Genomic DNA, 23699 nt, shown 5'->3' with positions numbered 1-23699 from the left:
TCTTTCAGAGACCTGAGCCAGGGTGCCAGTGTCACTGGGGACAAAACCGAACCAGGTAACTACACTGACTTCTATTATATGTAAACTTATGGAAACTATAATAAGATCCAAAATGGAAAATTACCTATATGGTAATGGTATCCTGGGAGACAGTCAGCATGGTTTTAGGAAAGGGAGATCGTGTCTAACTAACCTGCTTGATTTTTTGTGAGGATGCAACATCGAGAATGGATAATTGCAAAGCATATGACATGGTTTATTTTACAGAGAATTGTGAGGGTCTGGAACCAACTCCCCAGTAATGTTGTTGAAGCTGACACCCTGGGATCCTTCAAGAAGCTGCTTGATTCTGGGATCTCGTTTACTAACAACCAAACGAGCAAGATGTGCCGAATGGTCTCCTCTCGTTTGTAAACGTTCTTGTGTTCTTCTGATGCTGCGCTCTGATGGCTGTGTGTCTTCAGCTGCCTGCTGGTTTTTAAACGCTGGGAACAGCAGCACGTGTGCTCCCAGGGAATGAGCCGTCTGTTTATAGACCCTCAGTAACCACACAGATGGAAAATGGTTATAAAATCCCCAAAATAGCACAGGCCAGCATCCAGGAAAACACACACACGGCTCAACGACAGGGCCTTGCAGTGAGCCAGCGAACCCTGCAGCCTAGCGGGTGGAGTCCCTGTGATTAACTCCGAGGACGGCCCTTATCCAGGGCGACTCACAGCTGTTACAAAATATCACAGTACAGAGTAGCACAGTACAGAGAAGAGCAGTCAAGTGAAATCAGTAGAAAATAAGATCAAATTCAAATAAGAGCAAAATGAAGAATACAGTAAATAATTACATTTAAGAGCGAGTTCAACGAGAGCAGTTAAACTGATAGTAAAAATGTTTGCTTGTAAGAGTAAATTCCATTAAGAGCACGCAGTAAGTCTGATAAATGGATAAGAACGATTTCAAATAAGAGCAATTGCAAATAAAAAAAAAAACATTGACAGGGTTTGGTTTGTACAGATGCATGTCCAGTAATTATTCTTGCTGTGTTGAACACATGGAATGCATAACTCTTGGACTACTAATTTTCTCCACTGTGCTTAAGGGTGTGTGTGTGTGTCAGTGTGTGTGTGTGTGTGTGTGTGCGCGTGTCACTGTGTGCAGGGTGAAGTCAGTGATAGCAAGCACAGAAGTGCTGGACATTGCTGTCTTGAAGCTGTTGGTTATCACCTGCCTGTCAAGACCAGGGCCAGGTCAATATCATGGCCAGCCTTCACCTTGCAGTAAATATACATGCAGCCTTGATAGTGAAGTGTGGTGGGGAGTGCCTGCTAAGATGAGAAGCTCGGTAGAACGCAACGCATGCTTTTACTTGTATTACTTGTATTGTAACGCTTGAAATGTTTTTGCTTACGATTGTAAGTCGCCCTGGATAAGGGCGTCTGCTAAGAAATAAATAATAATAATAATAATAATGCTTTTACATTTCAGGAGCAGGCTTTGTGGAAGCTGCTTTGTTGAAATGGGCTAGTCATTGTTTTGTTGAGTTGCTGTTCCCCATGCACAATGCCTTCAGTGAGGCTCTATTTCAGCTTGCAGATCCCCCATTACTAGCTCTATGTCTTAATGTCCTTGAGGGGGAACAACGTTACAATTCAGCACAACAACCCCTAAAAGAAAAGGTCAGCTGGTGTGATGCTTGATAAATCTATCATGAAAGCAACACAGCAAATATTTGTGTTCCTGCAGATTAAACAAACAGGTGACGATAAGCTTGAATAATGAGTCAAGAATGTTGCATAAGATGGGGTGAGGCGAGCCTGCGCAGGGATGATTTCCATCCCCTGCTGCACATACAAGGGTGAGCCCCTTTAGGGTGATATAAGTAGCTGCACGGGGATGCTCTGGACTGCCGAACACACCTCAACATGACCAACAGCCTGCTACTGCTGCTCCTGGCCGGTAAGAAACCCTAGAGAACAGCGGCTGCAAGTTCATGTACCTTAGCACTGGAGCAGCAGCTAGCAGCCTTGGTGTGTGCGTGTGTGTGTGTGCATGTGTGTGTGCATGCGTGCGTGTCTGCGCTCTCAGGACAGACACAAAGCCTGCTTCCTTGCTCACTCTTGCTCTCCACAGTGTCTGTGGCTCAGGCTGCCTTGCTGCCCAGAGCCCTCTGGCAGTTCGGGAACGTGATCAAGTGTGCCGTGTCCACGAACAACCCCTTCAAGTACAACGACTATGGCTGCTGGTGTGGCTTCGGGGGCTCAGGGACACCAGTCGATCAGGTGGACAGGTAGGGAGAGGACGCTCTCTATATGGGGGGAGTCTGTATCGGGGGGATCAATCTGTATAGGGGGGGATCAGTCATAATCAGGGGAATAAATCTATACCGTATAGGGAGATTATTTCATGGAGTTGCAGCAGCCATAGCCACTCAAGCTATGAAGGGTTTTTTGTGGTTGTTAACATGTACAGAATCAGGTAACTTAGAATAAAGGGATCAGCCATATAAAGGTGGGATATCCACAACAAGGACTTGTTACAAAACATTGGGGTTACAGCTCCCCTACCTTGCAATATCATTGAAAGAGGTGGGGCTCCTCTCTCTCTCTCTCTCTCTCTCTCTCTCTCTCTCTCTCTCTCTCAAGCTGCTGTAAGGCTCATGATATGTGTTACCGCGAGAGCCGCAGTAACCCAGCGTGCCGCCCCTTGGTCGACAGCCCTTACATCAAGGTGTACGACTACACCTGCACCAACAAACAGGTGACCTGTGACAGTGAGTGTCCCTTCTCTCCTCCTCCTGCCCAGGGCTTCATACAGACCCTTCCTTCTCCTCTGCAGGCTGTGCTCATTACACACATCCGTGTGGAGTGGATCTCCAGGGAAAAGATTGTGCACCACTGGTCTAGAACTAGACAGGGTGTTTGATTTGATAACGTCAGTTGATTTTTAATTTTTTATTATTGTTATTTCACTGGAGCAGTTGACCTGTTTTGTGGTAATGCGATTATAACAATTGGAGGTCTTTCAGAACTGTAACCTAACCCCAGAGAGGCCCGTGATAGCTGTTTATTATATTATGTATTGCATGGATGGAAACAAGACTCCTGTTGAATAGCAGGTGTCACCTATTCCAGGTTTTACTACAAGCTTGATTAGCCACAGTGTACAGGTAACAAGCTCAGGTGTGTCTTATTAAACTCACAGTAAGCCCAGAACTGGATCACCATGATATGCAATGGGAGTCTTCTTTCCATCCGTGTTGGTCTTGGTGCAATAGTAGATTTTTAGAAGCTGCAGTAAATTGAATTGATCTGTGTTGAATACTGTTCACCCCCTCCCACCCCCTCCAGGTTCTAACAGTGCCTGTCAGATGTTTATCTGTGAGTGTGACCGTGTGGCAGCTCACTGTTTCTCCCAGGCTCCCTACAACGAGCAGTTCAAGGGCTTTGACAAAAAGAAGCACTGCGATGCCTGATCAACCACAGCAATGCACAACCCGACAGCAAGACCCCACCAACGCTCAAGAAGCCCGGGCGCTCCACCACCCCCCCAGGGCCCCCCATCCTCGGGACCCTCCCACCCCACTCTGCACACCTGCACACACTGTATGTTTGCTCTCTGAAAAAGACCACTTCTGTTGCCATGTGATTTATCTTGTCCCAAGAGACCGTAAACACTGTACTGTGAAACACTTATCAGAAAAATCTCACAGGATAAAACAGACTCCAGTTTTGCAACCAAAGACCCCAAAACAGTGTGTGTGCTTGTGCTGTAATGTTGTATCAATAGAAACAGAAACACTAAATAAAGAAATGCATCTAAAAAAAATGAATATGTTTAATATGTATTTATTTATTTATTCATGTATATATTTTTTTAATTTCGTTTCTAATTGTTTGTTGCGATCTTCCTAATATCAGTCATTTTTGTGGGCTGTGACAATATCACGAATGTGATTGCTAATCTATTAATGGTGTCATTTTGTGGACAGACACTTCCCCCTCCTCTCCCCACCTACCGCCCCGCTCTCTCCCCATACGTGTCAACCCCTAAGCGTTCACACCAGTGAGACCCCTGCTGATGAAAAACCTGAATCTAGACCACTAGATTTTGTTTTTGTGTTTAGTTTGGGGGGGGGGGGGGGGAAGCAAACGACACGAATACAGCACGAGTACATATATACAGTATATATATAAAACAGAAAAATACACAGCTGAAGCTAGTCATGAAAAGAAAATACTGTCTGCTTGTGCTCCTTTTTTGTAGACGAAATAAAATACATTAAACAAAGAGATAGTCTGGATACACCACATTATTATTATTATTATTATTATTATTATTATTATTATTATTATTATTATTATTATTATTATTATTGGTCAATATTATTAAAACAAAGAAGTGTCATTTTATAGAAATGCGAAACTAGAGTGTGGCGCTCCCCGTCACTTTGACCAAAATGAAGGTGAAATAGATAAACATACCATCCATTCCCAATTGTTCTGTTATTTCTTACCATATGGCGTCTTTCTTTGTGTTGTCTTTATAACCACTGACACTGGCATCATAAAAACACGATATTTTTCTTTAATAATGACATTCCCATTGATGTCCGTTTCTCTTTTATTTCTGTGGTAATTTGCGCGTGAAGGAGAGTGACAGTCTCACGTGTGTGCAGAAACACTGAAGGCTCGCGCAGACAAACGGTCAGTTTGAGACAGCAAGGCAATTCTATCTTCAGAGTAAGGGGGGGTTTGCGTAGCAGCTACAGGATTATTGAATGGTAATGTACACCTCTTCATGGTGACCCCCCCCCCCAAAAAAAAATAAAAAGTTTCACGGGTAAGCCTTGAGACTTGACATGGATGTCTCCCCCCTCACCGCACGCCACCCTCAAGGTCTGGCAGGTGCTTCGTCTCCCAGGACAAACTGTATTTACGGAAAATTTGCGGAGATAACATGGGACAACGGCCATGAAAACAACATCAATACAGTTTCGAATTCAGGACAGACCTGATTTTATTGAAGTAACACACTCTGCCCCTCTTCGTTTTTTTTTAAAAAATTTAGCAATCGCCAATTATTTTCTCACAATTTCGCACATCTAATTATTTTTAGGCTCATCTCACCTCTACACCCCCGCGCTGACTCCGGAGCTGCGAAGACGAGCGCACGCTGTCCTCGGAAGCGCGTGCCGTCAGCCGCCCGCTTCTACACTCTGCAGACTCACCGTGCAGCCGCCTCAGAGCTGCAGCGTCGGAGGACAACGCAGCTCTGGGCAGCTTACAGGCAAGCCCTCAGGTCCCCGGCAGATTACAGGGGTCGCTAGTGCGCTGTGAGCCGAGGACACCCTGGCCGACCTAAGCCCCCCCCCCGGGCCAATTGTGCGCCACCCCCTGGGAGCTCCCGTCTGCTGTTGGCAATAGAATAGCCTGGACTCGATGCGCCATCCGGGAGCACACTTCAGCATCCTTCACTCCTTATGTAATGTGTTCCCCAGCAGGACACACCAGGCAGGTTTATTATCATGACCTTCGATATTCAACTATAGTTAGCTTCTACAAATACTGGACGATAACTGGGATGAGAAAAAGAACATTTGCTTTTTATTTTTTTTTAAGTGTGATTTTCTGCGAGGTCAGTGTCTGATATAAAAAGGAGCTGTGTGTTCCTGCTGTATCACCAGCCTACGGGACCCACAGCTGCTGCAGCAAAATGAACCCAGCACTCGTAGCTTTGCTCTTCACAGGTACACAAACTGCTTTGAGTGATTCCTTGTAGTGTGGTTAATACCAGCGCAGGCTAACATGTTGGGAAATGCCATGGGATAGACACAGAGGAGAAAGAAAAACAAACACAGTAAACATATGATATCTTCTACTGCATTGTACATGTTTATAAGGATTGGTATATACTAGAGTTCCACTCGCTTTGAATGCTGCTAGGATTGGTATATACTAGAGTGTCACATTTTTATAAAACAGATATGTCTCTATTTTACATGTTCCATAATTGGAAAACAATCAGAATTCGAAGGCAAAACTATAAGAAACCAAGTAAAAAAGCAGACAAGCGTTTCGACCGGTGCCTTCTTCAGGGCACGCGTGGGTCTGCTTGACTGACTTGCTTCTAGTTTTGCCTTGCATTTCAAGTGAGCCCTCAGTAGCTGCCTGTGAGTCTTGTGCTTGTGCTGCTGTGGAAAGCAGCCTAGCCCAGTGGCAGGGCTCCTGGTTTGAAGGAGAGGCAGAGGTAGCTGAGGGTAAAGGCAGTGCTGTTGGAAGCTGTGCTATAGGAAGCTGTGCTGTTGGCAGCTGTGCTGTTGGCAGCTGTGCTGTTGGAAGCTGTGCTATAGGAAGCTGTGCTATAGGAAGCTGTGCTATTGGAAGCTGTGCTATAGGAAGCTGTGCTGTTGGCAGCTGTGCTGTTGGAAGCTGTGCTATAGGAAGCTGTGCTGTTGGCAGCTGTGCTGTTGGAAGCTGTGCTGTTGGAAGCTGTGCTATAGGAAGCTGTGCTATAGGAAGCTGTGCTGTTGGAAGCTGTGCTGTTGGAAGCTGTGCTATAGGAAGCTGTACTGTTGGAAGCTGTGCTGTTGGAAGCTGTGCTATAGGAAACTGTGCTGTTGGAAGCTGTGCTGTTGGAAGCTGTGCTGTTGGAAGCTGTGCTATAGGAAGCTGTACTGTTGGAAGCTGTGCTGTTGGAAGCTGTGCTATAGGAAACTGTGCTGTTGGAAGCTGTGCTGTTGGAAGCTGTGCTGTTGGAAGCTGTGCTATAGGAAGCTGTACTGTTGGAAGCTGTGCTGTTGGAAGCTGTGCTGTTGGAAGCTGTGCTATAGGAAGCTGTGCTGTTGGAAGCTGTGCTGTTGGAAGCTATGCTGTTGGAAGCTGTGCTATAGGAAGCTGTGCTGTTGGAAGCTGTGCTATAGGAAGCTGTGCTGTTGGCAGCTGTGCTGTTGGAAGCTGTGCTATAGGAAGCTGTGCTGTTGGCAGCTGTGCTGTTGGAAGCTATGCTGTTGGAAGCTGTGCTATAGGAAGCTGTGCTATAGGAAGCTGTGCTGTTGGAAGCTGTGCTGTTGGAAGCTGTGCTATAGGAAGCTGTGCTGTTGGAAGCTGTGCTGTTGGAAGCTGTGCTATAGGAAGCTGTGCTGTTGGAAGCTGTGCTGTTGGAAGCTGTGCTATAGGAAGCTGTGCTGTTGGAAGCTGTGCTATAGGAAGCTGTGCTGTTGGAAGCTGTGCTGTTGGAAGCTGTGCTATAGGAAGCTGTGCTGTTGGAAGCTGTGCTGTTGGAAGCTGTGCTATAGGAAGCTGTGCTGTTGGAAGCTGTGCTGTTGGAAGCTGTGCTATAGGAAGCTGTGCTGTTGGAAGCTGTGCTGTTGGAAGCTGTGCTATAGGAAGCTGTGCTGTTGGAAGCTGTGCTGTTGGAAGCTGTGCTATAGGAAGCTGTGCTGTTGGAAGCTGTGCTGTTGGAAGCTGTGCTGTTGGAAGCTGTGCTATAGGAAGCTGTGCTGTTGGAAGCTGTGCTCTGGTGCTAACGGAGCTGGCTGTGTTGTGTTCTGTCCCCAGTGAGCGTCGTCTCCGCTGACCTCAGAGCCCTGTGGCAGTTCAAGAACATGATCAAGTGCACCATCCCCGGGAGTGACCCGCTACACGACTACAACAACTACGGCTGCTACTGCGGGCTGGGGGGCTACGGGACCCCCGTGGACGAGCTGGACATGTAGGTGACTCTGATATCCAGAGAATAGTGCGTAGGGTGCTGTGCGATACAAGCTCATAGCCGCATTGTACAGGAGAATGCATTAGAGTGCGCCTTTGAGATTCTTGGTGTGGGTTTCACGCCCCTGTGCCTCTCTTCATACTCCCCCAGGTGCTGTAAGATCCATGATGATTGCTACTCTGCTGCAAAAAACCACCCAGACTGCTTCCCCATCTTTGACAACCCCTACACGGAGATCTACTCGTACACCTGCGAAGGAACCACGGTGACATGCAGTGAGTGCAACTCGTCATGCCTTAGCCTGCCTCTCTTTGAGTGGGTCTGTGCCTCTGCAAGGAGACTGTGCTGGGGGTGGGAGGCATCCTGCATGACAGCACAGGGCTGCAGACAGCTTGACAGGCACAGCTCCCTGTGGACAGCCTGCTAGACAGGCAGAGGGGTCGACACGCGTTTCTGTGTGTAACTGTGTTTCTTTGTGTAACTGTGTTTCTGTGTGTGTGTAGTTGTGTTTCTGTGTGTGTGTAGTTGTGCTCCTGTGTGTGTGTAACTGTGTTTCTGTGTGTGTAGTTGTGTTTCTGTGTGTGTAACTGTGTTTCTGTGTGTGTAGTTGTGTTTCTGTGTGTGTAACTGTGTTTCTGTGTGTGTAGTTGTGTTTCTGTGTGTGTAACTGTGTTTCTGTGTGTGTAGTTGTGTTTCTGTGTGTGTAACTGTGTTTCTGTGTGTGTAGTTGTGTTTCTGTGTGTGTAACTGTGTTTCTGTGTGTGTAACTGTGTTTCTGTGTGTGTAGTTGTGTTTCTGTGTGTGTGTAGTTGTGTTTCATGTGTGTAGTTGTGTTTCTGTGTGTGTAGTTGTGTTTCTGTGTGTGTGTGTGTGTAGTTGTGTAACTGTGTTTCTGTGTGTATAGTTGTGTTTCTGTGTGTGTAGTTGTGTTTCTGTGTGTAGTTGTGTTTCTGTGTGTGTGTAGTTGTGTGTCTGTGTGTGTAGTTGTGTTTCTGTGTGTGTGTGTGTGTAGTTGTGTTTCTGTGTGTAACTGTGTTTCTGTTCTCCCTGCAGCTAACAATGACCCCTGTGAGATGCACATCTGCGAGTGTGATCGGAAAGCTGCCATGTGCTTTTCCAGGTCTGAGTACAACCCTGAATACAAGGCCCTGGACACCTCGATATACTGCAAATGAATCAATACCCCCAGCGCAGCCCTCAGCCCCCTGGCTGTCAGGGTCTGTCTGTCTAACTTGATCACCAGCAATACCCCCAGCGCAGCCCTCAGCACCCTGGCTGTCAGGGTCTGTCTGTCTAACTTGATCACCAGCAATACCCCCAGCGCAGCCCTCAGCCCCCTGGCTGTCAGGGTCTGTCTGTCTAACTTGATCACCAGCAATACCCCCAGCGCAGCCCTCAGCCCCCTGGCTGTCAGGGTCTGTCTGTCTAACTTGATCACCAGCAATACCCCCAGTGCAGCCCTCAGCCCCCTGGCTGTCAGGGTCAGTCTGTCTAACTTGATCACCAGCAATACCCCCAGCGCAGCCCTCAGCCCCCTGGCTGTCAGGGTCTGTCTGTCTAACTTGATCACCAGCAATACCCCCAGCGCAGCCCTCAGCCCCCTGGCTGTCAGGGTCTGGCTGTCTAACTTGATCACCAGCAATACCCCCAGCGCAGCCCTCAGCCCCCTGGCTGTCAGGGTCTGTCTGTCTAACTTGATCACCAGCAATACCCCGAGCGCAGCCCTCAGCCCCCTGGCTGTCAGGGTCTGTCTGTCTAACTTGATCACCAGCAATACCCCCAGCGCAGCCCTCAGCCCCCTGGCTGTCAGGGTCTGTCTGTCTAACTTGATCACCAGCATCTCTTTCTTTTCTCCACTTTATTCAGCTCTGTTTTAAAACTAATTTGTATTTTGGTAAATTGTATCATACTTCATGACCATTAATAAAAGCATTGCTAATCTCAAATCCCGTGTCTTGCCAGTTTGTCCCTGAGCTACCTGAACTTGCTTTTAAACTTGTCTTATCACCTCTGTCTGCTGCTGTTAGTCCCAGGCTGATTGACTGCAGTCACCTATCTACTGGGAAAACCACAAGTGTGTGTCTTGTGATTGCGTGTTGCCGTTAGCTAACAGGTTTATCACATGGGAGAAACTCTGGGAGGTCCAAGGACATTGACTGGCTATAAATACAGGAGAGCCAGCCTGCAAACTGTCAGTCGTGGAGTCTGAACTCACCCGGGTATCCTGGAAGCTACTGCAAACAGACAGCATGCGATCCTTCTTTCTCCTGGTCACCCTGCTTTGTGTCGGTGAGGGATTCTTTCTGAGTTTTGAGTTTGCGTTTTGAATTGACTGTGTGGTAAAGAACAAGGTGTGGATGCTGGAGAGCTTGGACTGGCGTGTCCTAGCGCTCAGTGATACATGTAATACATGCTAGATCACAAGCATGAACCAGCAGCAATGGGACTGGCGTTTCCAGCTGTGTTTCTGACACCGCGCTGCTGTAGACGGTACCAGCACTAATAGAAAGACACTGGGGCTGATCCAGCCTTGCATATGTCTGTGACAGACAACGGAGGAGCAGCTGCTGAGCACCAAGTCAGAGCACCTTATCAGCAAATAATAGGAAAACCACAACATTTGATGATTTTGCAAATACTGTGAAAAGTAATAAAGATTGACGCTGCCAGCTCTTGCAATGGAGTAAAATGAAGTTTAGAACACCCCTAAACGTTCTCACTTGCTCGACTCGCTGTCTTTTCTAATTCAGTGATTGTATTGCTGTGTGTGTGTGTGGAGTGTGTCTGTTCTGTACTGTGAGCTCTCTGTACCCACCAGGCGCGGCGCAGGCACAGTTAATACCCAGCGCGGTCTGGCAATTCAGGAACATGATCATCTGTGTAATGCCCTCCAGCTGGCCCCTCCTCGATTACAACAACTACGGCTGCTACTGCGGGTTCGGGGGCTCTGGGACCCCCGTGGATGAGCTGGACAGGTGAGAGAGCAGCAGGGGTAGAGAAGAGGGGCGGGAAGCAGGGTTTCAAATGGAAATTGTCATGTATATATTAGTAGATATGTATTAAACGATTCCTCGTGCTTGTTTGCCTTCTAATGGACGGTATCGGTACTGCAGGTGCTGCCAGGTTCACGACAGCTGCTACAACGAGGCTCTGCAGCACAAGGACTGCTGGCCGATATTCGACAACCCGTACACCGAGATCTACTCCTACACCTGCCGCGAAGCCACTGTCACCTGCAGCCGTGAGTGCCGCCACCGGGGGAGCCCTGCCGTCTGTCACGATCAGACTCACCTTGTGTTTCACTATAAGTGCCAGGCTTTTCAGCGAGCTAGCTTAAGATTTAAATGGGTTCTTAATTAGGGTTAGGGGTTCGAGAACAAGCAACGGCGCTCAGAGAGCGTTTCACGTGAGCTCCAAAGAATGTAGTTGTGTCATACCTGTCAACATCGATAAGGGAGCTTTTGTAAACTAAAAGTAGTCTGAATTGAAGTGACTACCTACACAAGACAAAGGCACACAACTATTCCACTAGCTTCTAATTGCTTTTAAAAAAGAAAAGTATCAACCGGAAAAACAACACGACATGCTTCACAATGCCATGCTGTCTGGCCCCTGTGGTTTAGCAGCCAAAACAGTGAACAGGTCCAGCTGGCGTTGCTACCTTCATCACACAGCACACCTAGAGGCTGAGTGTGGTACTGCACATTGACCTCGTCATCAGAGGATGAGATGCGGCAGCTACTTTATAACAAGAACACACAAAAAACAACTCTAAATTATATAAAAATAAATATTTAAAAAGCCCAAATTCCTCACAGCGTGGTATTGCATTACACTGCACACGTGTGGCGGATCAATAATACCCCTGTCAGTAACATTTCATTGTTGACTATCTTCTATTTGAAATGAACACACTGTTCTGTATATAAACATGTGTTATCAATCTGAATTGCTAAAGCAATGTTGATGCTGAAATTGTAATAGAAGCTCTTCTCTTTCACGATGTGTGACGTGTACACGTCCCTGCAGGATACTTTGCCATGTGTGAGTCTGGGAACATGTCTGCTACACATTTGCTGGACTTGTCACAACATGCAAAGGTCTCTGCATGTGTAACTTTCTTCATCTCCGATTTTCCTTTGGCAACAAAAGATGTTACTGAGCTGGTTTTCGGAGCGTCGCTGGCTTGTTGGTGTTTTTGTGATCTCTCGTGCTGACCACACACATCATCAGTGTTATCTCCTTCTCTGTCTAAGACTGCTCATCTCTCTATCTCTCTCTCTCTGTCTAACACTGCTCATCTCTCTATCTCTCTCTCTCTGTCTAACACTGCTCAACTCTCTATCTCTCTCTCTCTCTCTCAGCCAAGAACAACCCCTGTGAAGCCTTCATCTGTGAGTGTGACAGGCAGGCAGCCATGTGCTTCTCCACAGCCGAGTACAATGAGGAGAACCATGGGATTCCCAGCAGGCTCTGCAAGGACTGAATACAGCCAGCCAGCAACCTTTAATAAAGCAAGGAATGATTCCCTGAGCAAGCCCTGCCTGATGTCTCTCATTGAACTGCTCTCTGTCTCTCTGTCTCTCTCTCTCTCATGAAATAAACAGAATGATATTCGTGAGTCAGGCTCGTCTCCTGTGTGTCTCTGGCTCTGCAGACGGGCTATTCATTCATTCGCTCACTCACTCACAACAGGAATCCAGATGACCCTTTGATACGAGGGGGCTTCAAATAAAAAAGGAAACAAAAAACGAATCCTACCAACTGAACAGAGCTGGTGATCTGCTGAGGTGTAGCGATGGCAGTCCCAGAGGGGCAGGGATGGGATGCAGTGCTGGTCTGCCATTGGCTGACCTGGGTGTCACAATCTTCATAAACACGCCCCCCCCCCCCCCACGCCCCCAACCCCCACCACGTTTACTTTAACAACTTCAATCTGATGAGAAGAATATCCATAACCCAACAGCTTGGCCCATCACTGGGGTTCCTTACAGCACTGGAGATCGCAATGCCTGTGAGCTTCTTACTGCGTGTGTTTGTGAGGCAGCGACAGACTCCGATAAGAACCAGCAGAGCCGGGGTTTCAGTTCATAGAAATAGCCTTTATTAGTCGTCTTTACTTATACAGTGGATCTGAAGGGAGGTCACTGCTGCACGCGACGGATGGACTGCACCTGGAAAGTCTGTGCGTGGGATCCCCACTCTCGCCAGTGCTTGTACTCTCCTGAGTGGTGGTCGCACTCCATGATGTACTGGAATCCACGGTAACCAGGATACTGGTAGCACACCCAGCTGTGGAGGGGACCAGCACAGCAGGATCGGGGTTAATGTGCAGATCATGCATGAAATATGTAAGTACGCAACTGTATCAGAAAAGGGTTAGGGTTAGGGTTAGATCGAGCACAAATATTTACACAGTAAGTATGTTAAGTTTACAGAGTGTTTAAAAGCCTCCAGCACGCTATACTATATAGAGTTGCTCTGGTCTCTGCAGAGCTCTGTACTCACTCCAGCACGCTACACTATATAGAGTTGCTCTGGTCTCTGCAGAGCTCTGTACTCACTCCAGCACGCTACACTATATAGAGTTGCTCTGATCTCTGCAGAGCTCTGTTCTCACTCCAGCACGCTACACTATATAGAGTTGCTCTGGTCTCTGCAGAGCTCTGTTCTCACTCCAGCACGCTACACTATATAGAGTTGCTCTGGTCTCTGCAGAGCTCTGTTCTCACTCCAGCACGCTACACTATATAGAGTTGCTCTGGTCTCTGCAGAGCTCTGTTCTCACTCCAGCACGCTACACTATATAGAGTTGCTCTGGTCTCTGCAGAGCTCTGTACTCACTCCAGCACGCTACACTATATAGAGTTGCTCTGGTCTCTGCAGAGCTCTGTTCTCACTCCAGCACGCTACACTATATAGAGCTGCTCTGATCTCTGCAGAGCTCTGTTCTCACTCCAGCACGCTACACTATATAGAGTTGCTCTGATCTCTGCAGAGCTCTGTTCTCACTCCAGCACGCTACACTATATAGAGTTGCTCTGGTCTCTGCAGAGCTCTGTTCTCACTCCAGCACGCTACACTATATAGAGTTGCTCTGGTCTCTGCAGAGCTCTGTTCTCACTCCAGCACGCTACACTATATAGAGTTGCTCTGGTCTCTGCAGAGCTCTGTTCTCACTCCAGCACGCTACACTATATAGAGTTGCTCTGGTCTCTGCAGAGCTCTGTTCTCACTCCAGCACGCTACACTATATAGAGTTGCTCTGGTCTCTGCAGAGCTCTGTACTCACTCCAGCACGCTACACTATATAGAGCTGCTCTGGTCCCTGCAGAGCTCTGTTCTCACTCCAGCACGCTACACTATATAGAGCTGCTCTGGTCTCTGCAGAGCTCTGTTCTCACTCCAGCACGCTACACTATATAGAGTTGCTCTGGTCTCTGCAGAGCTCTGTTCTCACTCCAGCACGCTACACTATATAGAGTTGCTCTGGTCTCTGCAGAGCTCTGTACTCACTCCAGCACGCTACACTATATAGAGCTGCTCTGGTCCCTGCAGAGCTCTGTTCTCACTCCAGCACGCTACACTATATAGAGTTGCTCTGGTCTCTGCAGAGCTCTGTACTCACTCCAGCACGCTACACTATATAGAGCTGCTCTGGTCCCTGCAGAGCTCTGTTCTCACTCCAGCACGCTACACTATATAGAGCTGCTCTGGTCTCTGCAGAGCTCTGTTCTCACTCCAGCACGCTACACTATATAGAGTTGCTCTGGTCTCTGCAGAGCTCTGTTCTCACTCCAGCACGCTACGCTATATAGAGTTGCTCTGGTCTCTGCAGAGCTCTGTTCTCACTCCAGCACGCTACACTATATAGAGTTGCTCTGGTCTCTGCAGAGCTCTGTACTCACTCCAGCACGCTACACTATATAGAGTTGCTCTGGTCTCTGCAGAGCTCTGTACTCACTCCAGCACGCTACACTATATAGAGTTGCTCTGGTCTCTGCAGAGCTCTGTTCTCACTCCAGCACGCTACACTATATAGAGTTGCTCTGGTCTCTGCAGAGCTCTGTTCTCACTCCAGCACGCTACGCTATATAGAGTTGCTCTGGTCTCTGCAGAGCTCTGTTCTCACTCCAGCACGCTACACTATATAGAGTTGCTCTGGTCTCTGCAGAGCTCTGTTCTCACTCCAGCACGCTACACTATATAGAGTTGCTCTGGTCTCTGCAGAGCTCTGTACTCACGCTCCGGTCTGCACGCGGAAGGATCCCACCTCGTTGTTGCACCAGCCCATGGCCTGCAGGGAGGGGTAGTCATCACTCAGCTCCCCCTTCCTGCCCAGGAAGCTCTCGCGCTCGTAGATACTCATCCTGCTCTCGCGGTGATTCTGAGGAGAGGAGGAGGAGAGGACACTGCTGAACACTGGGGGGCGCACAAGAGCAAACAGCCGAAACAATAATCATCACCCATCACTGCCAGTCATGCGATAGCGCCAGACTAGACTAGAAGAGAGGTTTTTTGTATCCGTCCTCTTGTGAGGTGACGAGGCACGACAGTTAAATACCGAATCATACTGTCTGGGACGGATTCAGCAATGCAGTGGCTCAGGGGACTCCAGGAGAGCTGGAAGCAGGGGGTCTGGCTTACCGCACAGGCGATGGGTCTGAAGGAGGTCATCCTCTCGGTGTGGTAGGCATTGCTGCCACTCCAGGCGTCCCAGCGTGGGTACTCCCCCCTCTCCAGGACAAACTGCTGGCCCTGGTAGGCTGAGTGCTCATAGCCCACCCAGCTGTGGGGAGAGAAGACAAGCGTCACACACACTGGTTTGCACAAGTACACTAAAGAGCTCCAATGAACCGAAGCTTGTTTGCTTTGTAATTAACTGAACATATTTCAAAATCAAAAGCATTTTGAGCTTTTATTTAGTTATGCATGGGGCTCATACATCCCAGCTCCAGGTCTCCTGCCCCCCCCAGCTCCAGGTCTCCTGCCCCCCCCCCCCCAACAGCTCCAGGTCTCCTGCCCCCCCCCCCCAACAGCTCCAGGTCTCCTGCCCCCCCTCCCCAGCTCCAGGTCTCCTGCCCCCCCCCCCCAACAGCTCCAGGTCTCCTGCCCCCCCCCCCCCCCAACAGCTCCAGGTCTCCTGCCCCCCCTCCCCAGCTCCAGGTCTCCTGCCCCCCCCCCCCAACAGCTCCAGGTCTCCTGCCCCCCCCCCCCCCCCCCAACAGCTCCAGGTCTCCTGCCCCCCCCCCCAGCTCCAGGTCTCCTGCCCCCCCCCCCCAACAGCTCCAGGTCTCCTGCCCCGCCTCCCCCCCAGCTCCAGGTCTCCTGCCCCCCCCCCCCCCAACAGCTCCAGGTCTCCTGCCCCCCCTCCCCAGCTCCAGGTCTCCTGCCCCCCTCCCCAGCTCCAGGTCTCCTGCCCCCCCCCCCCCCCCAACAGCTCCAGGTCTCCTGCCCCCCCTCCCCAGCTCCAGGTCTCCTGCCCCCCCCCCCCCCAACAGCTCCAGGTCTCCTGCCCCCCCCCCCCCCCCAACAGCTCCAGGTCTCCTGCCCCGCCTCCTCCCCAGCTCCAGGTCTCCTGCCCCCCCCCCCCCAACAGCTCCAGGTCTCCTGCCCCCCCTCCCCAGCTCCAGGTCTCCTGCCCCCCCTCCCCAGCTCCAGGTCTCCTGCCCCCCTCCCCAGATCCAGGTCTCCTGCCCCCCCAGGTACACCCTGAGCCCGCGGTCCCTCTACTCACGCCCCGCTCTCCACTCGGAAGGAGCGCACGGTCTCGAAGCCGAACTCCATCACGTTGTAGCACTCCGAGGTGAACTCATGTCTGCGGCCCTGGAAACACTCCTCATCCCAAACGATGATCTGCAGGAGAGTCAGACTCGCCATTCAGGTCCCATTGCCACATTGCTGGTACATACCAGTCTTCCAATCAGGGGCATTAGCATTGTGATCCCCTGTGGTTATACCAGACATTCACCACAGCTTGCCGTGTGTTTGCCTGTCTGTGGTTTACAATGCTTACCTGTGCTTTGCCATGTTTTTGCTTTATTACATTTTGCTATGCTTTTACTACGGGACACTTTGAGAAGTGGGTAGCCCCTCTGGCCTCTGGATTCTGTAACACACACGATCAGTTTAACAAATGAAAGCCAGATTCACTCATAAGACATCTTGTCCCTGGGAGGGGCTGTCACAGAGAGTCGAGGTCTTACCTTCCAGTGGCCAGAGAATTTGGTACAGTGCTGAGTCATTTTTTTCTGTAATAAAGAAATAAAATCCAATAAACTCTCATTCTTTTAAAGGGGTCTAGACACCAAAGATATGAGTTCTGCAGAGAGAGGAGAGACACCGTTCTTCTCGAGAGCCTCTCTGCATGGCTTCGGTTGGCCTGTCTGCTCGTACACACAGTTTAACGGACCGCTAACTCTGAGTATCAGAGCTCAGCCGTGTGGGACCAGAGAGGACCCTGTCTCACCTTCCTGCTGTAATCAGAGAGGGAGAGAGGGAGAGAGAGGCAGAGGGAGAGGGAGATAGGGAGAGGGAGACAGAGAGAGAGAGAGAGGTAGGGAGAGAGAGAGAGAGAGAGAAAGAGAGAGGCAGAGAGGGATAGGGAGATAGGGAGAGGGAGACAGAGAGGTAGGGAGAGGGAGAGAGAGAGAAAGAGAGAGAGAGATAGGAGAAGAGGGAAGGGAGAGAGGGAGAGAGAGATAGGGATAGAGAGATAGGGAGAGAGGGAGAAAGGGAGAGAGAGACAGAGGGAGAGAGGGAGAAATAGCGAGAGAGAGATATAGCAGGGAAAGAGAGTAAAGAGAGAAAGTTTAAGAGAGAGGGGCAGACAGGAGGAGAGGAGAGAGAGAAAGGAAAGTATGAAAACTCTGTGGGCGCGAGAGAGCGGATTGGGACTAATACTGTGACCGAGGCAGACAGACAGGACAGACAGACAGAGGGGCGACGGGAGGGGGCGGGGGGACTCACTCACCTCGCTGCGGTCCCGCGGGCACTTCCTGCTGTGAGAGAGAGTGCTGGCTGGCACGCTCCCTGCCCTTTTAAAGCCTCCTGTGGGACCCGTCCCAAGGGGAGGGGGGACGACACAAACCACGGGCTCAGCACTGGGGAGGGGCTTCGCGCTCCAACACAGACTTTAATCTGTAGAGACGGGACCCGATGCATAGAAGTGCAAGCACATCACATTGAGCTGTGAACGCTGGGCTCCGTCTCCATAGAGCGCGGTGCTGGGAGGCTCTGCTCAGACCCGCTCCCATCAGCACAAAGCCTGCCCAAATATCATCATTAAAAGAGATTCCACTCAGACCATTGATTCTGCGTTTGTTAAATCGCCTAGAGGTGTTCCCCATTCCCTAAACCCACCAAACTGGACTGGGTCCACTTGGACCTATTGCTTTAGTGTACAAATCCTTTCGCTTTAGTGGACCTATCACTTTAGTGGACCAGACCTATTGCTGGAGATGCAGTTCACCAGCTCACAGAAGAACGAATGGCCTCTTTCTTGGCTGCGCTGTAACCGCATTCCCTCTGCGATATGAGATCACTGTAACAGAATCCCAGCTCTAATTATGTGCAGGTCCAGGGCAGAGAGGGTTTATCCAGCTTAGCTCCCCTGCCAGTGATATGCTGGGGATTAGGGAGGCAGGGTAGCAATGCAGGAGACAACTAACACTTCACACAGCCCTGGAAACAGAGCAGCAACCCAGGATTGGAACTGGAAGCCAGGGGCTCTGAACTGGGATTGCAGGGGGGGTAACTGGAGGGACATGCTTGAGTGCATGATGTCACGCACACAGTCATACATGCACACACACACACACGCACATGCACACACACTCACACACACACTCACACACACACACACACACACACTCATACACACATACACACCCCCGGTATCCTGTTTCAGAGTCTGAAAGCTCTTTACAGAACATGCCTGCTGGCCCAACAGAGACCAGGTCTGCAAAGAGGGCTAGGCTTTCCTGTTAGAGCACAGCCACTCACAACCAGCAATCAAGCGATCCGCTCAGAATGCATTCCTTCCTGTCATTTCAGGATTGAACATCACATTTCATCTCCCTGTTCAATAGGACCTACCCGACCCCAAAAAGCATGTTACAGGTTTAAAAGGGAAAGAGAATCATATGCCACCTAGATAGAGAGAGAGAGAGAGAGAGAGAGAGCAGTGAATTAGCAACATCAATATTTGAATTGTCTTCAGCAGTTGGAATCAAAGGAAAGTAATTGAAAATATAAATGACATTGTAGAACATCTAGATATAGTTTTAAAGCACTTTACAAAACTGAACGTACACAAAATGAGCACCAGACATTATCAAATGAATGATTTATTAGTGCAATATAAATATATAAATCCCTGTGCAGTTCACAGCTGACTACTCTTCTAAACAGCGATGGCCTTGCCCTGTACATTTCATGGCTACTAATCTATACGTTCTCTATATGCTTAGTGCTCTCTGTCACAGGAAATCCCCCCTGTCAGGGCTTTCCATTGTGGGAGTGGTGCCGGGGCCCGAGGCAGACAATGCAAAGTGCTTACGGCCACGTTCAGGGCCCTGAAAATTTTCCAGCTGGCTGCCGGCTTTCGGAGATGTGATGACTGGAGGCTTTGCTGGCTGGACTCTGATGATCTGGGCAGTTCCATTGTGCTGGACGCTCAGGCCGCTGCTGTTGCCAGCGTATAAAAGGGGCCCTGGAGGCAAACAGACCACAAGCTCTAGCAAGACTCTCCAGCAAGAAGCAACTCAGGTAAGCAGTGCAGAGCAGGAAAACCTACACCACTCCATCAAAACGAATCAATGAATCAAGGGGATAAACAAACAAACAAGCAAACAGACAGACAGACAGTGGCCACTAGTGCCAATAAATAGCAGGGCTTGTGGGAACCTTCTCTGAAGAGTCCTGCAGAGAGTCAGGCTGGCCTAGCGGTTCAAACAGAGGACTAGGAGATAGGAGATCTGAATTCAGGTCACTGCCTTCCTGCTGAAGGAAAGGTTTTCCAAATGCTTGATTCTAATTTGTGGGCAGCTGTGGCACAGTGGAGTAAGGATACCTGGGCTCTGCACTGGGAATCATTTGGCTGAGGATTGGGGTTTAACCCTCATCAGGAAGGGTCTGGTTGGCTTCACAGCTGGATAGCCCAAGAGCATCTTGTTCCCAGACAAAGCCCGGCTGGAAGAGGGTCTGAATGGGAGACCAAGACTTCCACCTCCTGTATACTGCGGATCTTCTGGACACCACTCAACTTCTGGTGGTGTCCACTCTGATCTTTACTGACCTCCCTCTCTCTCTCTCTCTCTCTCTCTCTCTCTCTCTCTCTCTCTCTCTCTCTCTCTCTGTCTGTCCTCCCCCCCTCAGATTTTCTCTGCAAACCTCAAGATGTCTCAGACCCCCAAGTCAGCTGCCAGCCAGGGCACCCCTGCACCCAACCCTGCCAGCAAGGCCACCAAGACTGGGGAGCCCAGCATGGGGTCCTACAAGGTGAGCCCCCTCTCTCCCACACACACAGATACACAGACACACACTGACCTACAGAGCATTCACAGAAACACACTGACACACACTGACATACGCACGGCACAGTGCATCAGATTCACACATAGACATATAAAGCAACACTCCCTCTCTCTCTCTCTCACACACACACACACACACAGACAGCACAGTCTAGTAGGACACCAACACACAGCCCGTTTTACAGAGTCAGTCAGTCAATGTTAAATATACTCAGCCCTGCTCCTCTTCTCTCTCCCCATCTCCTCCAGATGATCGTCTACGAACAGGAGAACTTCCAGGGCCGTCACATGGAGTTCCAGAACGAGTGTGTGAACCTGTGTGACCGCGGCTTCGACAGAGTGCGCAGCGTGCGCATCGAGTGTGGGCCGTAAGTGCAATTTCATATTCCATCAAAACGCATCGGATTAAAAAGGGATGGTGTAGGGATGCTTTTATCTGTGTCTGTTCTCACTCCTCTTTTATCTCCTCCCCCTCTCCATCTCTCTCCCTCCGCCCTTCTCTCTCTCCTCCCTGTCTGTACCTCTCACCAGCTGGGTTGCCTTCGAGCAGAATAATTTCCGCGGGGAGATGTTTATCCTGGAGAAGGGAGAGTATCCTCGCTGGGACAGCTGGTCCAACAGCTACAGGAGCGACTACATCATGTCCTTCCGCCCACTCCGCATGGTAAGCACCTTCAGCGCAGCGGAGTGCACACAGGGAGAAGCTGTCCAGGGCACAAATAGCAAGACTCTTCTGATTCTTTCAAATCTCTCTGCCAGGGAGAGCACTTCACTGCAGTATTTAAATATGCACCCTACCCCCTGCACCCTACTCCCTGTACCCAGCTCCCTGCACCCTGCACCTTGTAACCTACTCCCTGCACCCTGCACCATGAAACATACTCCCTGCATCCTGCACCCTGCACCCTGAAACCTTCTCCCTGCACCCTGCACCTTGCAACCTACTCCCTGCACCCTGCATCCTGCACCCTGCACCCTGAAACCTACTCCCTGCACCTTGCAACCTACTCCCTGCACCCTGCACCCCGAAACCTACTCCCTGCACCCTGCACCCTGAAACCTACTCCCTGCACCCTGCACCCTGAAACCTACTCCCTGCACCCTGCACCCTGAAACCTATTCCCTGCACCTTGCACCCTGCAATTTTACTTTATATGCATATAAACTAAATCACTTAAGCTTCAGTGTACTAATGTAGCTCACAACCTCTATTCCTCCCCCTACAGGACAACCAGGAGCACAAGATCTGCCTGTTTGAGTCCACTGACTTCAAGGGAAACACGATGGAGATCCACGAGGACGACGTGCCCAGCCTGTGGGCCTATGGGTTCTGTGACCGAGTGGGCAGCGTGAAGGTGCCCGGAGGAACGTGAGTCTGGGGAACTGGGCTGGGCACACTGGGAGGGAGGCACGGGACTGTGCCACATTACTGGCCGTACTGGGAGGGAGGCATGAGTGGTACTGGGGAGTCTCAATGTACTGGGTAAATTCTAGAGGGTCCCTTGCTGAACCTGAGTATACTAGTCCGTGCATGTTCTGGGAGACACTGGGAGTCACAGCTAGTAGAGTACTGGAAAATACTGGGGAGGAGGAAATCCATCCTGTGTCTGCACTGCTACATATAATATAATAGGGAGCTTAATCTACCCAAGAGCACTGCAGATATAAAGAGAAGCAGAGCAGACCAGCACACTGACGCCTCTCTCTCCCTCTCTTTCCCTGCCACAGCTGGGTGGGCTACCAGTACCCCGGCTACAGAGGGTACCAGTACCTGTTTGAGTGTGGAGACTACAGGCACTGGAACGAGTGGTGCGCCTTCCAGCCCCAGATCCAGTCCATGCGCCGCGTCCGTGACATGCAGTGGCACCAGAAGGGCTGCTTCAACTTCACCATGGCCACCAAGTGAGCACTGCCCCCTGCTGGCACCTCAGACTCAACGGCTCTCAGAGATCAACAGAACTACCAACCGGCCAGCCAGCCAGCAGCCAGCCAGCAGCCATTGCAGCTTTCCTTTTATTTCAAACATAATTATAGCTTGTAATGAGAAAACGGCGGCGCTGTTATAACAGATCATTCTGTGAGCACTTGAGATTTTATTTATTTTGTGATGCAAATAAAATGCTTTTATTGAACGGATTTAACGTGCTGAACTGGGTTTACTTCTTCTTCTTCTTCTTCTTCTTCTTCTTCTTCTTCTTCTTCTTCTTCTTCTTCTTCTTATTAGAATCATTATTGTGTTGGTCTCATACCAGTTAGAAATGAGCAGGTTGATCGGTCTGCCTCTCTTAGGGTTACTGTATGCTCCGTACACACTAGGACAGTTTGGAGCAGTTCAGGCTTTTCAACTCACATCACAGTGCATTCTGGTATGTTTGACCTGTCTCCGGTACCTTTCACAGCAGGACTACACTTACCAGAATGCACTGGGGTGTAGTCCTCGTGTACAGGGAGTCTCTGTGGTTGCTGCCATTGCCCCCCCACTCCAGCCTTGTACAGAGGACTTGGTTAGACTGCAGAGTAGCACATCATCACCAGTAGTAATTTAGCACTATTTCCCCGTTCCTCGGATGTGCTTGGTTTTGCTTTGCCATCCTTAACTGCTTCACTATGCTTCACTACACGATGCTTTGCTTTCTGCATGGCACACAGACAGTACTACACGTTTATACTGAAAGGAGCAGCTCCCGTTGGCTGGAGTTCAATCTTGAAGCCTGGTCTTTATAGACAGTGCTGGGGATCTCGTTCCTTTGCATTCAAAGGAGTCAAACTCAAACACTGTTGTTGGTGTCTCTGGGATTGTGGGGCCTCACTGTGTAACATCTATAACAACCTACTGCTGCAGGTAGTAGCCGCAGTATAGATTATGAGCACAGCAGCGGTGGGGAATTTAAAGAAAAATATCCGCTTTATAGTACACTAAAATAAACACAAAAAGCATGTAATAAAACACATCGCTCTAGATTTAGGGCAGCAGTGTGGAGTAGTGGTTAGGGCTCTGGACTCTTGACTGGAGGGTTGTGGGTTCAATTCCTGGTGGGGACACTGCTGCTGTACCCTTGAGCAAGGTACTTTACCTAGATTGCTCCAGTAAAAACCCAACTGTATAAATGGGTAATTGTATGTAAAAATAATGTGATATATTGTAACAATTGTAAGTTGCTCTGGATAAGGGTGTCTGCGAAGAAATAAATAATATATAATAATAATATAATATATTAGTGACAAAGAACATCATTTCTGTAAGACATTGCAGCTTTAATACTGAATTAGTATCTAAAAAAAATAGTAACTAATGTTTATATTGTATTTGTAGAAATGAAAATTACTGTTGGACAATGACAAATTATAACACAAAGTAAGCTTTGCACAATAGGGTTAATATATATATATATATATATATATATATATATATATATATATATATATATATATATTAACATTTTTAAATAGTAGAAA

At 49.3% G+C, this 23699-nt stretch overlaps 4 protein-coding genes across 4 annotated transcripts; 3 read left to right on the top strand and 1 right to left on the bottom strand.

The window, feature by feature from the left end:
• Window positions 1-18: 18 nt before the first annotated feature.
• Window positions 19-9653, top strand: LOC117427776 (uncharacterized). Its single transcript, XM_058995623.1, has 8 exons — window positions 19-1953; window positions 2128-2284; window positions 2640-2767; window positions 3345-3467; window positions 5681-5743; window positions 7554-7707; window positions 7858-7982; window positions 8761-9653. Exons 1-8 carry the CDS (start codon window positions 1920-1922, stop codon window positions 8880-8882), a joined length of 906 nt encoding a protein of 301 aa, XP_058851606.1. The 5' UTR covers window positions 19-1919; the 3' UTR covers window positions 8883-9653.
• Window positions 9654-9912: 259 nt separating this feature from the next.
• Window positions 9913-12328, top strand: LOC117427069 (phospholipase A2-like). Its single transcript, XM_058995650.1, has 4 exons — window positions 9913-9996; window positions 10526-10682; window positions 10821-10948; window positions 12072-12328. Exons 1-4 carry the CDS (start codon window positions 9957-9959, stop codon window positions 12191-12193), a joined length of 447 nt encoding a protein of 148 aa, XP_058851633.1. The 5' UTR covers window positions 9913-9956; the 3' UTR covers window positions 12194-12328.
• A 460-nt stretch (window positions 12329-12788) lies between these two features.
• LOC131699018 (beta-crystallin A4-like) lies at window positions 12789-17723 on the bottom strand. Its single transcript, XM_058994306.1, has 6 exons — window positions 17681-17723; window positions 16914-16958; window positions 16445-16563; window positions 15355-15496; window positions 14952-15094; window positions 12789-12999 (listed from the first exon to the last, which is right to left on the bottom strand). The coding sequence occupies exons 2-6, from the start codon at window positions 16950-16952 to the stop codon at window positions 12852-12854; spliced, it is 591 nt and encodes a 196-aa protein (XP_058850289.1). The 5' UTR covers window positions 16953-16958; window positions 17681-17723; the 3' UTR covers window positions 12789-12851.
• Window positions 17724-19308: 1585 nt separating this feature from the next.
• LOC117427835 (beta-crystallin B1-like) lies at window positions 19309-22379 on the top strand. Its single transcript, XM_034901602.2, has 6 exons — window positions 19309-19476; window positions 20086-20208; window positions 20493-20611; window positions 20775-20907; window positions 21470-21612; window positions 21972-22379. The coding sequence occupies exons 1-6, from the start codon at window positions 19324-19326 to the stop codon at window positions 22147-22149; spliced, it is 849 nt and encodes a 282-aa protein (XP_034757493.2). The 5' UTR covers window positions 19309-19323; the 3' UTR covers window positions 22150-22379.
• The last annotated feature ends 1320 nt before the right edge of the window (window positions 22380-23699 follow it).

This window comes from Acipenser ruthenus, chromosome 21 (genome assembly GCF_902713425.1).
Source record: "Acipenser ruthenus chromosome 21, fAciRut3.2 maternal haplotype, whole genome shotgun sequence".
Taxonomy (NCBI): Eukaryota; Metazoa; Chordata; class Actinopteri; order Acipenseriformes; family Acipenseridae; genus Acipenser; species Acipenser ruthenus.
The sequence above is the reverse complement of the archived record's forward strand: the minus strand, read 5'-3'. Positions and strand labels throughout refer to the sequence as shown.